Below are 14,429 nucleotides of genomic sequence, written 5' to 3'. Positions count from 1 at the left end.
AGAAAATGATGCCATGGCTTTAGAAGCTTCTGATAGGCTAATTGACATCATTTGAGTCAATTGGAGGTGTACCTGTGGATGTATTTCAAGGCCTACCTTCAAACTCAGTGCCTCTTTGCTTGACATCATGGGAATATCAAAATAATTCAGTCAAGACCTCATAAAACAAATTGTAGACCTCCACAAGTCTGGTTCATCCTTTGGAGCAATTTCCAAACGCCTGAAGGTACCACGTTCATCTGTACAAACAATAGTACGCAAGTATAAACACCATGGGACCACCCAGCCGCAATACCACTCAGGAAGGAGATGCCTTCTGTCTCCTAGAGATGAACATACTTTGTTGAGAAAAGTGCAAATCAATCCCAGAACAACTGCAAAGGACCTTGTGAATATGCTGGAGGAAACAGGTACAAAAGTATCTATATCCACAGTAAAACAAGTCCTATATCGACATAACCTGAAGGGCCACTCAGCAAGGAAGAAGCCACTGCTCCAAAACCGCCATAAAAAAAGCCAGACTATGGTTTGCAACTGCACATGGGGAAATGTCCTTGGAGAAATGTCCTCTGGTCTGATGAAACAAAAATAGAACTGTTTGGCCATAATGACCATCGTTATGTTTGGATGAAAGAGGGGGAGGCTTGCAAGCCGAAGTTAACCATCCCAACCTTGAAGCACGGGGGTGGGAGCATCATGTTGTGGGGGTGTTTTGCTGCAGGAGGGACCGGTGCACTTCACAAAATAGATGGCTTCATGAGTACGGAAAATGATGTGGATATATTGAAGCAACATCTCAAGACATCAGTCAGGAAGTTAAATGACCCCAAGCATACTTCCAAAGCTGTGGCAAAATGGCTTAAGGACAACCAAGTCAAGGTATTGGAGTGGCCGTCACAAAGATCTGACCTCAATCCTATTGAAAATGTGTGGGCAGAACTAAAAAAGCGTGTGCGAGCAAGGAGGCCTACAAACCTGACTCAGCTACACCAGCTCTGTCAGGAGGCCTACAAACCTGACTCACTTACACCAGCTCTGTCAGGAGGTCTACAAACCTGACTCAGTTACACCAGCTCTGTCAAGAGGCCTACAAACCTGACTCAGTTACACCAGCTCTGTCAGGAGGTCTACAAACCTGACTCAGTTACACCAGCTCTGTCAAGAGGCCTACAAACCTGACTCAGTTACACCAGCTCTGTCAAGAGGCCTACAAACCTGACTCAGTTACACCAGCTCTGTCAGGAGGTCTACAAACCTGACTCAGTTACACCAGCTGTCAGGAGGAATGGGCCTAAATTCACCCAACTTATTGTGGGAAGCTTTTGGAAGGCTACCCAAAATGTTTGACCCAAGTTAAACAATTTAAAGGCAATGCTACCAAATACTAATTGTGTGTATGTAAACTTCTGACCCACTGGGAATGTGATGAAAGAAATAAAAGCTGAAATAAATAATTCTCTCTACTATTATTCTGACATTTCACATTCTTAAAATTAAGTGGTGATCCTAACTGAGACAGGGAATTTTTACTAGGATTAAATGTCAGGAATTGTGAAAAACTGAGTTTAAATGTATTTGGCTAAGGTGTATGTAAACTTCCAACTTCAACTGTATGTGTGTGTGTGTGTGTGTACACGAGTGAGTCTAGTATATCTATATATATGTATATATATCTGTGTGTGTGTGCGTGCGTGTGTGAGTCTAGTATATATCTTTATACGTGTGTGTACCTGTCCCAGCTCTTCATTGAGGTCTGATGTATTGACCTGAGCCCCCTCCCCCAGCTCATCATCGTACATATCCTTGTCCCAGGCTATGAAGTAAGACCCCAGGAACTTCTGCATCTCCACAGTAACGTACATGGAGACTGGAATGATGTAGTTAAACAACACCATGAAGGCCAGGAAGTCTGTGAACGCCCTGATCACCTAAGAGAGAGAGAGGAGAGGATGAGGGATGAGAAAGATAGAGAGGAGATTTAGAGAGAGAGAACAACAGCCTTAATCAGAATCAGTGAATGTTATGCTGGGAGAGACCTGATGAATCGTTTTACTGTGACAACATGCATTGTGGGTAGTGTAGTTGCTTGCAGGACTGACCACGTGGCGTTCTCTGTCGATCTCGGTCCTGTGGTTGTACCAGGGCTGGTCGTGGTCAGCAGACCACTGCCACGTGTACTTCAGAACTGTGTTAATGACCGCTTTACTGATCAGGATACACAGATACACTATGAGGAATGCATTCATAGACCTGGGGGAGAGAGAGATGGAGGGGGGATGGAGGGGGAGAGCGAGAGGGAGGGAGAGAGAGACGGGGGGAGAGCGAGAGGGAGGGAGAGAGAGATGGAGGGGAGAGCGAGAGGGAGGGAGAGAGAGATGGAGGGGGAGAGCGAGAGGGAGGGGAGAGAGAGATGGAGGGGGAGAGCGAGAGGGAGGGAGAGAGAGATGGAGGGTGGAGAGAGATGGAGGGGGAGGGAGAGAGAGATGGAGGGGGGAGATGGAGGGGGAGACACACACACACACACACACACACACACACACACACACACACACACACACACACACACACACACACACACACACACACACACACACACACACACACACACAAACACACACACACACACACAACTTGAATGAAATCAAACAGAATGATGCAGCCATCATGTAATAACAGCAAGAGCAGCAGGTTGAGATAGGAGCCAGCTGGTCTAATATATTCAATCGCTTATTTTCCAATATCAAACTGTCTGTGGGGAGCCATTCTTACAATACACTACACTTCACTAGTGCCTTCTCCTTATGCACTATTTCTTGCATGTTTAGGTCTGTGGGTTGGATTGGTGATTAAACATCCTACTATCATTCTACAATTCCAACTCCTACTATCATTCCAACTCCTACTATCATTCTGCTATTCCAACTCCTACTATCATTCCAACTCCTACTATCATTCTGTTATTCCAACTCCTACTATCATTCCGCTATTCCAACTCCTACTATCATTCCGCTATTCCAACTCCTGCTATCATTCCGCTATTCCAACTCCTGCTATCATTCCGCTATTCCAACTCCTACTATCATTCCAACTCCTACTATCATTCTGCTATTCCAACTCCTGCTATCATTCCGCTATTCCAACTCCTACTATCATTCCAACTCCTACTATCATTCTGCTATACCAACTCCTGCTATCATTACGCTATTCCAACTCCTACTATCATTCCGCTATTCCAACTCCTACTATCATTCCGCTATTCCAACTCCTACTATCATTCCGCTATTCCAACTCCTACTATCATTCTGTTATTCCAACTCCTACTATCATTCCGCTATTCCAACTCCTACTATCATTCCGCTATTCCAACTCCTGCTATCATTCCGCTATTCCAACTCCTACTATCATTCCAACTCCTGCTAGCATTCCGCTATTCCAATTCCTACTATCATTCCGCTATTCCAACTCCTGCTATCATTCCGCTATTCCAACTCATACTATCATTCCAACTCCTACTATCATTCTGCTATTCCAACTCCTGCTATCATTCCGCTATTCCAACTCCTACTATCATTCCAACTCCTGCTATCCTTCATCAGACATGTAGTTCTAGCCTAACTAAAGCAAAACAGACACCGTGGGGAGGGAGGTATAGATCTACCTACTACGGGAATAGATCTACCTACTACGGGAATAGATCTACCTACTACGGGAATAGATCTACCTACTACGGGAATAGATCTACCTACTACGGGAATAGATCTACCTACTACTTTAATAGATCTACCTACTACTTTAACAGATCTACCTACTACGGGAATAGATCTACCTACTACGGGAATAGATCTACCTACTACGGGAATAGATCTACCTACTACGGGAATAGATCTACCTACTACGGGAATAGATCTACCTACTACGGGAATAGATCTACCTACTACGGGAATAGATCTACCTACTACTTTAATAGATCTACCTACTACTTTAACAGATCTACCTACTACGGGAATAGATCTACCTACTACGGGAATAGATCTACCTACTACGGGAATAGATCTACCTACTACGGGAATAGATCTACCTACTACGGGAATAGATCTACCTACTACGGGAATAGATTTACCTACTACTGTACATACCACTTTCCTTCCAAATGATCTTGTTTACACACAGCACATACTTAAATTCTATATTCTGACACGTGCTCTCTCTAATATACTGCCTCTACCCTAGGATTGTTAACTGGACTCATTCTGTCATTTATAGATTTTGGATTATTTGTGTATTTGTATAGTATTTATGAGACATTCTACTGCATTGTTAGGAGCTAGTAACAAACATTTAGCTGCACCTGCTATAACACCTGCAAATCTTTGTACGTGACCAATAAACTTAGATTTGATCTTACTTTTCTACAGCGGAGCGTTTCTGGGATTTGGACTGGTAGTTCAGCGTCATCTTGGTGTCCATGCCCGTGTAGATGGCTACAGCTGTGGGGACAACAAGGTTACCATCACTACAGACACAGTACAGTGTGTGTGTGTGTGTGTGTGTGTGTGTTTGTGTGTGTGTTACCATAAATGTGCTCTGTGTTCTTCAGGGTGGCTCCTCTGAGGAGAAGGTTCTCAGCTCCCAGGGGTCTGAAAAAAGAGGAGGAACAAATGAAAGATGAAAAGTTTGACACAGACAAAGACATTTTAGGAATGAGAGATGGGAATGTTGGTCTTACCTGGCTATGGGATCTTCACTTTCCTTATAAATATTGATGCGCCCCACAAATCTGTATGAGGCAACAAAAAAAAGTCATGCCATTTTCCACAAACGAACAGGTCAATTATAATGATTCTGTGTTAAACATGTGTCCCTCACTTGTAGAGGTCAGGCTGTGGTTGTTCACATTCAATAGTCGCATGTAGAGAGTCCACCTCCTGCTCTGTCTTAAAGACCATGGTGTCTGGTACAGCATAGTAGGTCTGATACAGAGCGAGAGTGAGAGTGAGAGTGAGAGTGAGAGAGAGAGAGAGAGAGAGAGAGAGAGAGAGAGAGAGAGAGAGAGAGAGAGAGAGAGAGAGAGAGAGAGAGAGAGTGAGAGAGAGAGTAAGAGAGAGAGAGAGAGAGAGAGAGAGAGAGAGAGAGAGAGAGAGAGAGAGAGAGAGAGAGAGAGAGAGAGAGAGAGAGAGTGAGTGAGTGAGTGAGTGAGTGGTGAGTGGTGAGTGAGTGGTGAGTGAGTGAGTGAGTGAGTGAGTGAGTGAGTGAGTGAGAGAGAGAGAGAGAGAGAGAGAGAGAGAGAGAGAGAGAGAGAGAGAGAGAGAGAGAGAGAGAGAGAGAGAGAGAGAGAGAGAGAGAGAGAGAGAGAGAGAGAGAGAGAGAGAGAGAGAGAGAGAGAGAGAGAGAGAGAGAGAGAGAGATGAGTCACGAGAAGTCATGTTTGATCAGAGAGCATGCTGGGAGAATGGTGCAGTGTGTGTCTGTGTCTGTGGGTGTTTACCTTGTGGCTGGACTCGCCATCCAGGCTGGTGGTGGTGACGTAGCAAGTTCCGTCATCGCGGCTGGATGAGAGCAGGATGAGGTCACAGGGGAACGTCTCGTCTTCCCTCGCCATGACAACATCCCCCACCTGACAGGACAAGCACATCAACAATGACCATCACTTTAGACTATAGAAATAAAGCCTGCGTCCCAAATCACACCCTATTCCCTTGTGCACTACTGTTGACCTTGGGGGCGTCAGGTAGCCTAGTGGTTAGAGTGTTGGGCCAGTAACCAAAAGGTTGCTGGATTGAATCCCCGAGCTACAAGGTAAACATCTGTCGTTCTGCCCCTGAACAAGGCAGTTAACCCACTGTTCCCCGGTAGGCCGTCATTGTAAATAAGAATTTGTTCTTAATTGACTTGCCAAGTTAAATAAAGGTTAAATAAAATAAATGACCTGATCTAAATGTTGTGGACTACCCTATTCCTCATGCAGTGCACTACTGTTGACCAGAACCCAACCTGGTGACTCTGATCGTCTAAATGTTGTGGACTACCCTATTCCTCATGCAGTGCACTACTGTTGACCAGAGCCCAACCTGGTGACTCTGATCGTCTAAATGTTGTGGACTACCCTATTCCTCATGCAGTGCACTACTGTTGACCAGAGCCCAACCTGGGGACTCTGATCGTCTAAATGTTGTGGACTACCCTATTCCTCATGCAGTGCACTACTGTTGACCAGAGCCCAACCTGGGGACTCTGATCGTCTAAATGTTGTGGACTACCCTATTCCTCAAGCAGTGCACTACTGTTGACCAGAACCCAACCTGGTGACTCTGATCGTCTAAATGTTGTGGACTACCCTATTCCTCATGCAGTGCACTACTGTTGACCAGAGCCCAACCTGGTGACTCTGATCGTCTAAATGTTGTGGACTACCCTATTCCTCATGCAGTGCACTACTGTTGACCAGAGCCCAACCTGGGGACTCTGATCGTCTAAATGTTGTGGACTACCCTATTCCTCATGCAGTGCACTACTGTTGACCAGAGCCCAACCTGGTGACTCCGATCGTCTAAATGTGTGCACTAGTTGGGGGGATGGGATGTCATTTAAATGAACTCACTATAAACCCCAATGTCGTAAACAAACATTATTTCACAAAAGGTATTTTGGATCTAGTGAGCCACCATACTGCTGCAGATCCGGAATCACTAATGAGTAGGAGCTCTTCTACAGGAAACACATACATCTTTTCCCATTCCTTTTTTCCTGGCGATTGAGTTGTTGCATAACGGTGGGATTAAATAGCCTATAAATCCCATCTCCACGGTGACCGTACACACCACAGTAAGGGAAAGTGCGGTAAGTTTAGCCACCCTTGTTTCTAGGAAACCATACACAAAATGTATAATTTGACCAAATGTTTAGGAAGAGGTCATCCTTTCCTGGAGTCTGAAGGAAGAAACCACATGGAAAAAGTGGTAAGTTACAGTAGGTCCAAAAACTAGATTTTTAGAAGTCAAATTCAGTGATTGTGTTAGAAATTGTGTCTAAACCAAAGTAGATACTTTTAAGATTATATATATATATATATAATATACCAGTTATCATGATGAATATTTTCATCATTACTCTTCCTGTTTGGTACAGCGGGGGTTAATATAAACCTATAATTTAGTTTGGTATATATATATATATAACAATATATATATATATATAGAATAATCAGTTGGGGTCTATATAAGCTTCAATATGAGGTCCTAAACCTAGCATGAACGTACATCCTTGTAGCTGTGTGGGCTAATATAGTCAAAATGTATAATTGAAGGCATTATCACTGGGATATGAGGTAGCAACAGGGCCTGGCCTACATTAAGCGTGTTTAAAAAAGTGTTTGTTAGGTTTTTAAAAATGCTTAAAATTATTAAAAGACCAACAATTGTGTTGAATTGTGTTTGGGTAATGAAGATAGTCATGGTTTTAAAAATGTAGTGATAATATTTAATTCAGTACAGAAAGGATGCTTACCCTGTTCCATGACTCAACTTACCCCAAACCCAGGTAAGCTGTGCCAAGAGACCACTTTTTTTGGACCAGCTATGTTTTCAAAACTGCAATGTTAACATGAATTCAGATTTTTCCTGAAATATATGTAGATGTCTATGTTAGAAAGAATTCTATATTTCCCTTGACAGAGTGATGTTGAATGTAAAAAAATGGCTCAACTTACCCTACTCTTCCCTACAGTACATACGCTATATACCAGTTATCATGATAAGAATATTCTCATCATTACTCTTCCTGTTTGATTTGTGGGGGGGCCATGGGTGAGGACCATCCAGAGAATGTTTGTGTGTGTGTGTGTGTGTGTGTGTGTGTGTGTGTGTGTGTGTGTGTGTGTGTGTGTGTGTGTGTGTGTGTGTGTGTGTGTGTGTGTGTGTGTGTGTGTGTGTGTGTGTGTGGATATAGAATGTTTTTCAGTTTTCATTCAATCAATAATATTTATACAGCCCTTTTACATCTGCAGATGTCACAAAGTGCTTATACATATACCCAGCCTAAAACCCTGAACAGCAACAATGCAGATGTACAAGGCAGGAACCTAGGGGTCCCCAGTCCTCTTCTGGCTGTGAAAAGAAACCTAGAGAGGAACCAGGCTCTGAGGGGTGGCCTGTCCTCTTCTGGCTGTGAAAAGAAACCTAGAGAGGAACCAGGCTCTGAGGGGTGGCCTGTCCTCTTCTGGCTGTGAAAAGAAACCTAGAGAGGAACCAGGCTCTGAGGGGTGGCCTGTCCTCTTCTGGCTGTGCCGGGTGGAGATTTTAAGAGTACATGGCCATTAAGGCCAGATCGTTCTTCAAGATGTTCTAACATTCATAGATGACCTGCAGGGTCAAATAAAAATCACAGTGGATATATATGGTGCAACAGGTCAGCACCTCAGGAGTAAATGTCAGCTGACTTTTCATAGCCGCCGAGCATTCAGAGGTTCGAGACAGCAGGTCTGGGGCAAGGTAGCACGTCCCGTGAACAGGTCAGGGTTCCATAACCGCAGGCAGAACAGCAGAAACTGGATCAGTAGCACAACAAAGACACGTTTCGGTGGACGGCATGGCTATTGGCAACACGTGCCAACACACTCAAATATAGCCATAGATATTACACAGACCTGCCAGACACTGCAGGGTGCTTCTCTAAATGGGACATCGTCCCTGTCTCCACTCTGTAATATCTGCTATGTGGTTATTATGACACTGCAATCTGTTTCACAGTAACACCCATAGAGATCCTATTAAATTCTAATTCCTAATTCTATGGTAGAGCCACTGTTTTGACCCTAGTCCTGTCTGACATCAGAGTAAATAACAGGATAATAGCGGCCCTTCATATCAGTCATATTGATATTTAATCTCTGTCTGGAAAGACAAATCCTTTCCCCTGTATGCGACCAGAGTAATCACAACAGGAATCTTTGAGATGGTAATGTAGGGGGAATGTTAATCTTCTCTCAGACGCAAGCTAGGGCATCGCAGGCAAAGCAGGCACACACACACACACACACACACACACACACACACACACACACACACACACACACACACACACACACACACACACACACACACACACACACACACACACACACACACACACACACACACACACACACACACACACACACACACACACACAAAGGGCAGGCACCCGGGTGTTTCGTTCCCATGGAGACCAGCTTACAAGGTCTCAGGAATAGATTGAATGGTAATTAGTAAAATGATTAAAGATGATAGCTTTGGCTATGATTTAAATGTTCATAAATATTATTATAAAAACTGGTTGTTTGGATCCTGGATGCTGATTGGACGAGCAGCGTTCCAAGCCGTTCTGTATTGGCCGTAACAGACAGGCCTATGCCTGCTAACAGTTCGAACTGACAATTATCACTGCACCTCCATCATAATATCATGTTCATGTTGCTGTCACAATTATCTCTTGTATATATCGGGTACATCATTTCCCATTGCCTAGCATTTAGTTTGGTACAGCGGGGGTTAATATAAACCTATCATTTAGTTTGGTACAGCGGGGGTTAATATAAACCTATCATTTAGTTTGGTACAGCGGGGGTTAATATAAACCTATCATTTAGTTTGGTACAGCGGGGGTTAATATAAACCTATCATTTAGTTTGGTACAGCGGGGGTTAATATGAACCTATCAATTAGTTTGGTACAGCGGGGGTTAATATAAACCTATAATTTAGTTTGGTACAGCGGGGGTTAATATAAACCTATAATTTAGTTTGGTACAGCGGGGGTTAATATAAACCTAGCATTTAGTTTGGTACAGCGGGGGTTAATATAAACCTATCATTTAGTTTGGTACAGCGGAGGTTCATATAAACCTATCATTTAGTTTGGTACAGCGGGGGTTAATATAAACCTAGCATTTAGTTTGGTACAGCGGGGGTTAATATAAACCTATCATTTAGTTTGGTACAGCGGGGGTTAATATAAAACTATCATTTAGTTTGGTACAGCGGGGGTTAATATAAACCTATCATTTAGTTTGGTACAGCGGGGGTTAATATAAACCTATCATTTAGTTTGGTACAGCGGAGGTTCATATAAACCTATCATTTAGTTTGGTACAGCGGGGGTTAATATAAACGTATCATTTAGTTATTACAGCGGGGGTTAATATAAGCATATCATTTCATTTGGTACAGCGGGGGTTAATATAAACCTATCATTTAGTTTGGTACAGAGGGGGTTAATATAAACCTATAATTTAGTTTGGTACAGCGGGGGTTAATATAAACCTATCATTTAGTTTGGTACAGCGGGGGTTAATATAAACCTATCTTTTAGTTTGGTACAGCGGAGGTTCATATAAACCTATAATTTAGTTTGGTACAGCGGGGGTTAATATAAACCTATCATTTAGTTTGGTACAGCGGGGGTTAATATGAACCTATCATTTAGTTTGGTACAGCGGGGGTTAATATAAACCTATCATTTAGTTTGGTACAGCGGGGGTTAATATAAACCTATCATTTAGTTTGGTACAGCGGGGGTTAATATAAACCTATCATTTAGTTTGGTACAGCGGGGGTTAATATAAACCTATCATTTAGTTTGGTACAGCGGGGGTTAATATAAACCTATAATTTAGTTTGGTACAGCGGGGGTTAATATAAACCTATCATTTAGTTTGGTACAGCGGGGGTTAATATAAGCATATCATTTCATTTGGTACAGCGGGGGTTAATATAAACCTATCATTTAGTTTGGTACAGACGGGGTTAATATAAACCTATAATTTAGTTTGGTACAGCGGGGGTTAATATAAACCTATCATTTAGTTTGGTACAGCGGGGGTTAATATAAACCTATCATTTAGTTTGGTACAGCGGGGGTTAATATAAACCTATAATTTATTTTGGTACAGCAGAGTGTATTCATGATACAGGTAGCTATCGCGTCGGGCAAAACAACACCATTTACCTGTGAGTGTATTCATGATACAGGTGGCTATCGCGTCGGGCAAAACAACACCATTTACCTGTGAGTGTATTCATGATACAGGTAGCTATCGCGTCGGGCAAAACAACACCATTTACCTGTGAGTGTATTCATGATACAGGTAGCTATCGCGTCGGGCAAAACAACACCATTTACCTGTGAGTGTATTCATGATACAGGTAGCTATCGCGTCGGGCAAAAAAAAAAAAAAACACCATTTACCTGTGAGTGTATTCATGATACAGGTAGCTATCGCGTCGGGCAAAACAACACCATTTACCTGTGAGTGTATTCATGATACAGGTGGCTATCGCGTCGGGCAAAACAACACCATTTACCTGTGAGTGTATTCATGATACAGGTAGCTATCGCGTCGGGCAAAACAACACCATTTACCTGTGAGTGTATTCATGATACAGGTAGCTATCGCGTCGGGCAAAACAACACCATTTACCTGTGAGTGTATTCATGATACAGGTAGCTATCGCGTCGGGCAAAACAACACCATTTACCTGTGAGTGTATTCATGATACAGGTAGCTATCGCGTCGGGCAAAAAAACACCATTTACCTGTGAGTGTATTCATGATACAGGTGGCTATCGCGTCGGGCAAAACAACACCATTTACCTGTGAGTGTATTCATGATACAGGTAGCTATCGCGTCGGGCAAAACAACACCATTTACCTGTGAGTGTATTCATGATACAGGTGGCTATCGCGTCGGGCAAAACAACACCATTTACCTGTGAGTGTATTCATGATACAGGTAGCTATCGCGTCGGGCAAAAAAACACCATTTACCTGTGAGTGTATTCATGATACAGGTAGCTATCGCGTCGGGCAAAACAACACCATTTACCTGTGAGTGTATTCATGATACAGGTGGCTAGCGCGTCGGGCAAAACAACACCATTTACCTGTGAGTGTATTCATGATACAGGTAGCTATCGCGTCGGGCAAAACAACACCATTTACCTGTGAGTGTATTCATGATACAGGTAGCTATCGCGTCGGGCAAAACAACACCATTTACCTGTGAGTGTATTCATGATACAGGTAGCTATCGCGTCGGGCAAAACAACACCATTTACCTGTGAGTGTATTCATGATACAGGTAGCTATCGCGTCGGGCAAAACAACACCATTTACCTGTGAGTGTATTCATGATACAGGTAGCTATCGCGTCGGGCAAAACAACACCATTTACCTGTGAGTGTATTCATGATACAGGTAGCTATCGCGTCGGGCAAAACAACACCATTTACCTGTGAGTGTATTCATGATACAGGTAGCTATCGCGTCGGGCAAAACAACACCATTTACCTGTGAGTGTATTCATGATACAGGTAGCTATCGCGTCGGGCAAAAAAACACCATTTACCTGTGAGTGTATTCATGATACAGGTGGCTAGCGCGTCGGGCAAAACAACACCATTTACCTGTGAGTGTATTCATGATACAGGTAGCTATCGCGTCGGGCAAAACAACACCAGTTACCTGTGAGTGTATTCATGATAAAGCGCTGCCTCTTGTGCTTTTTTGCTTTCATTCCACAGAAGAGGAATGAGTTCACAAACTAGCTCACTTACTAGTTCATATGCTAGCCAAACTAGCTAACATAAAATGCATTCGGAAATTATTCAGACCCCTTGACTTTTTCCATATTTTGTTACAGGCTTATTATGAAATATATTAAATATTCTTTCCCCCCTCATCAATCTACATGCAATGCCCCATAATGACCATGATCAATCTACATGCAATGCCCCATAATGACCATGATCAATCTACATGCAATGCCCCATAATGACCATGCAGCCACAAGGTCCTTTTGATGCTGCACTCGTGTAATAGGTGGTCAGCCTGCCACGCAGTCTCCTCGTGGATTGCAATGTAATCGACGTCCAAAAAGGCCGATTACCGATTTTTATGAGAACCTGAAATCGGCCATGCCGATTAATCGGTCGATCTCTAATCAAGGCACCCACTTTGAAGATGAGTAATGCTTCAGCAGCATCCGTTTCTACTTCCATTACTTCATCCTTTTCCAGATATGAAAGGAGTCATCCGTCAGATGGTTGTCATATGCTGTGGTTGGGTCAATCTGAATGAATCTGTTGTGCCAATTGAGTAGAGTCCCCTTGTCGCCATGACAAAAGTGCCCCCTTAAACCATTTAAATATATGAAATGACATTTGGAATGTGTCAAAGGCTATTGTTTATGATGTTGTAAACATATTGTTCTTTAATAATAGGCTATATTGTTGTATGGGTGAAAGGAAAAGTATTGTGTAATCTCTCCTTTGCCTTGCCCTATTGAATAGAAAGTATTTCTTATAGTCCAACTATTCTCTTTCTTTTATCATTTGAACACATTGAGCATGTACAATGTCATTGCTGTGGTAGTCTACTTAGGCAAACCATCTTCATTATCACAATGTCATCTCCAAGTGCTACTCAGACCTTCTGGGAGAAAAGTACCTGGCATTGAACTCGTTAGTAGTAGTTGTGTGTATGTTTTAATCTAAGGATCCCATCATCTGCCGCTAGACACTTCACCACCTAGATTATAAGGGTTGGATTTGTGATAAACAATTTAATGTCAGCGCAAGGCATGTACAAAATCAAGTACAATGATTAGCCTCATATACATTGTCTACTGGTATCGTTTATTGTTTGGAGAACATATAGCTGAACAATATGTAAACAATGTGTGCGTTAAGCTTTTCTCTGCTTCAGATGCACAAAGTCAAGGGGTACATTGCAAATGCCAATAAGGCTAATGACATCATACGGTGGTTCCTAACTTCGGTCCTCGTAACAATACAGTTTTATTGTAGACACGGACAAACAACTAAAATGTGTACTGTTGCATTTTGAAATGTGTACTGTTGCAATGTGTACTGTTGCACAAGCATTTCGCTACACCACAAGCATTTCGCTACACCACAAGCATTTCGCTACACCTGAAATAACATCTGCTAAACACGTGTATGTGACATAACATTTGATTTATTGGGGGTACTCAAGGACCGGAGGTGAGAACCACTGCTGTAGACCTACGACTGTATTGGATTGGGGGTACTCAAGGACCGGAGGTGAGAACCACTGCTGTAGACCTACGACTGTATTGGATTGGGGGTACTCAAGGACCGGAGTTGAGAACCACTGCTGTAGACCTACGACTGTATTGGATTGGGGGTACTCAAGGACCGGAGTTGAGAACCACTGCTGTAGACCTACGACTGTATTGGATTGGGGGTACTCAAGGACCGGAGTTGAGAACCACTGCTGTAGACCTACGACTGTATTGGATTGGGGGTACTCAAGGACCGGAGTTGAGAACCACTGCTGTAGACCTACGACTGTATTGGATTGGGGGTACTCAAGGACCGGAGTTGAGAACCACTGCTGTAGACCTGCGACTGTAT

At 43.1% G+C, this 14,429-nt stretch overlaps 1 protein-coding gene across 3 annotated transcripts in view; it reads right to left on the bottom strand.

The window, feature by feature from the left end:
- LOC118366602 (phospholipid-transporting ATPase IH-like) overlaps positions 1-14,429 on the bottom strand; it is a 93,526-nt gene that overhangs the window by 40,591 nt on the left and 38,506 nt on the right. For all 3 annotated transcript variants that reach the window (XR_008089840.1, XM_052493203.1, XM_052493204.1), the window contains exons 6-12: positions 5,486-5,614; positions 4,867-4,970; positions 4,727-4,777; positions 4,573-4,637; positions 4,406-4,487; positions 2,100-2,250; positions 1,731-1,928 (exon numbers count right to left, since the gene is read on the bottom strand). Coding sequence is in view for 2 of the 3 variants with exons in the window: in XM_052493203.1 (XP_052349163.1) it covers positions 1,731-1,928; positions 2,100-2,250; positions 4,406-4,487; positions 4,573-4,637; positions 4,727-4,777; positions 4,867-4,970; positions 5,486-5,614 (780 nt within the window). In the remaining variant the exon portion in view is untranslated. The remainder of the gene's footprint in view (positions 1-1,730; positions 1,929-2,099; positions 2,251-4,405; positions 4,488-4,572; positions 4,638-4,726; positions 4,778-4,866; positions 4,971-5,485; positions 5,615-14,429) is intronic.

This window comes from Oncorhynchus keta, chromosome 34 (assembly GCF_023373465.1).
Source record: "Oncorhynchus keta strain PuntledgeMale-10-30-2019 chromosome 34, Oket_V2, whole genome shotgun sequence".
Taxonomy (NCBI): Eukaryota; Metazoa; Chordata; class Actinopteri; order Salmoniformes; family Salmonidae; genus Oncorhynchus; species Oncorhynchus keta.
This window is presented reverse-complemented; position numbering and strand designations above follow the sequence as displayed.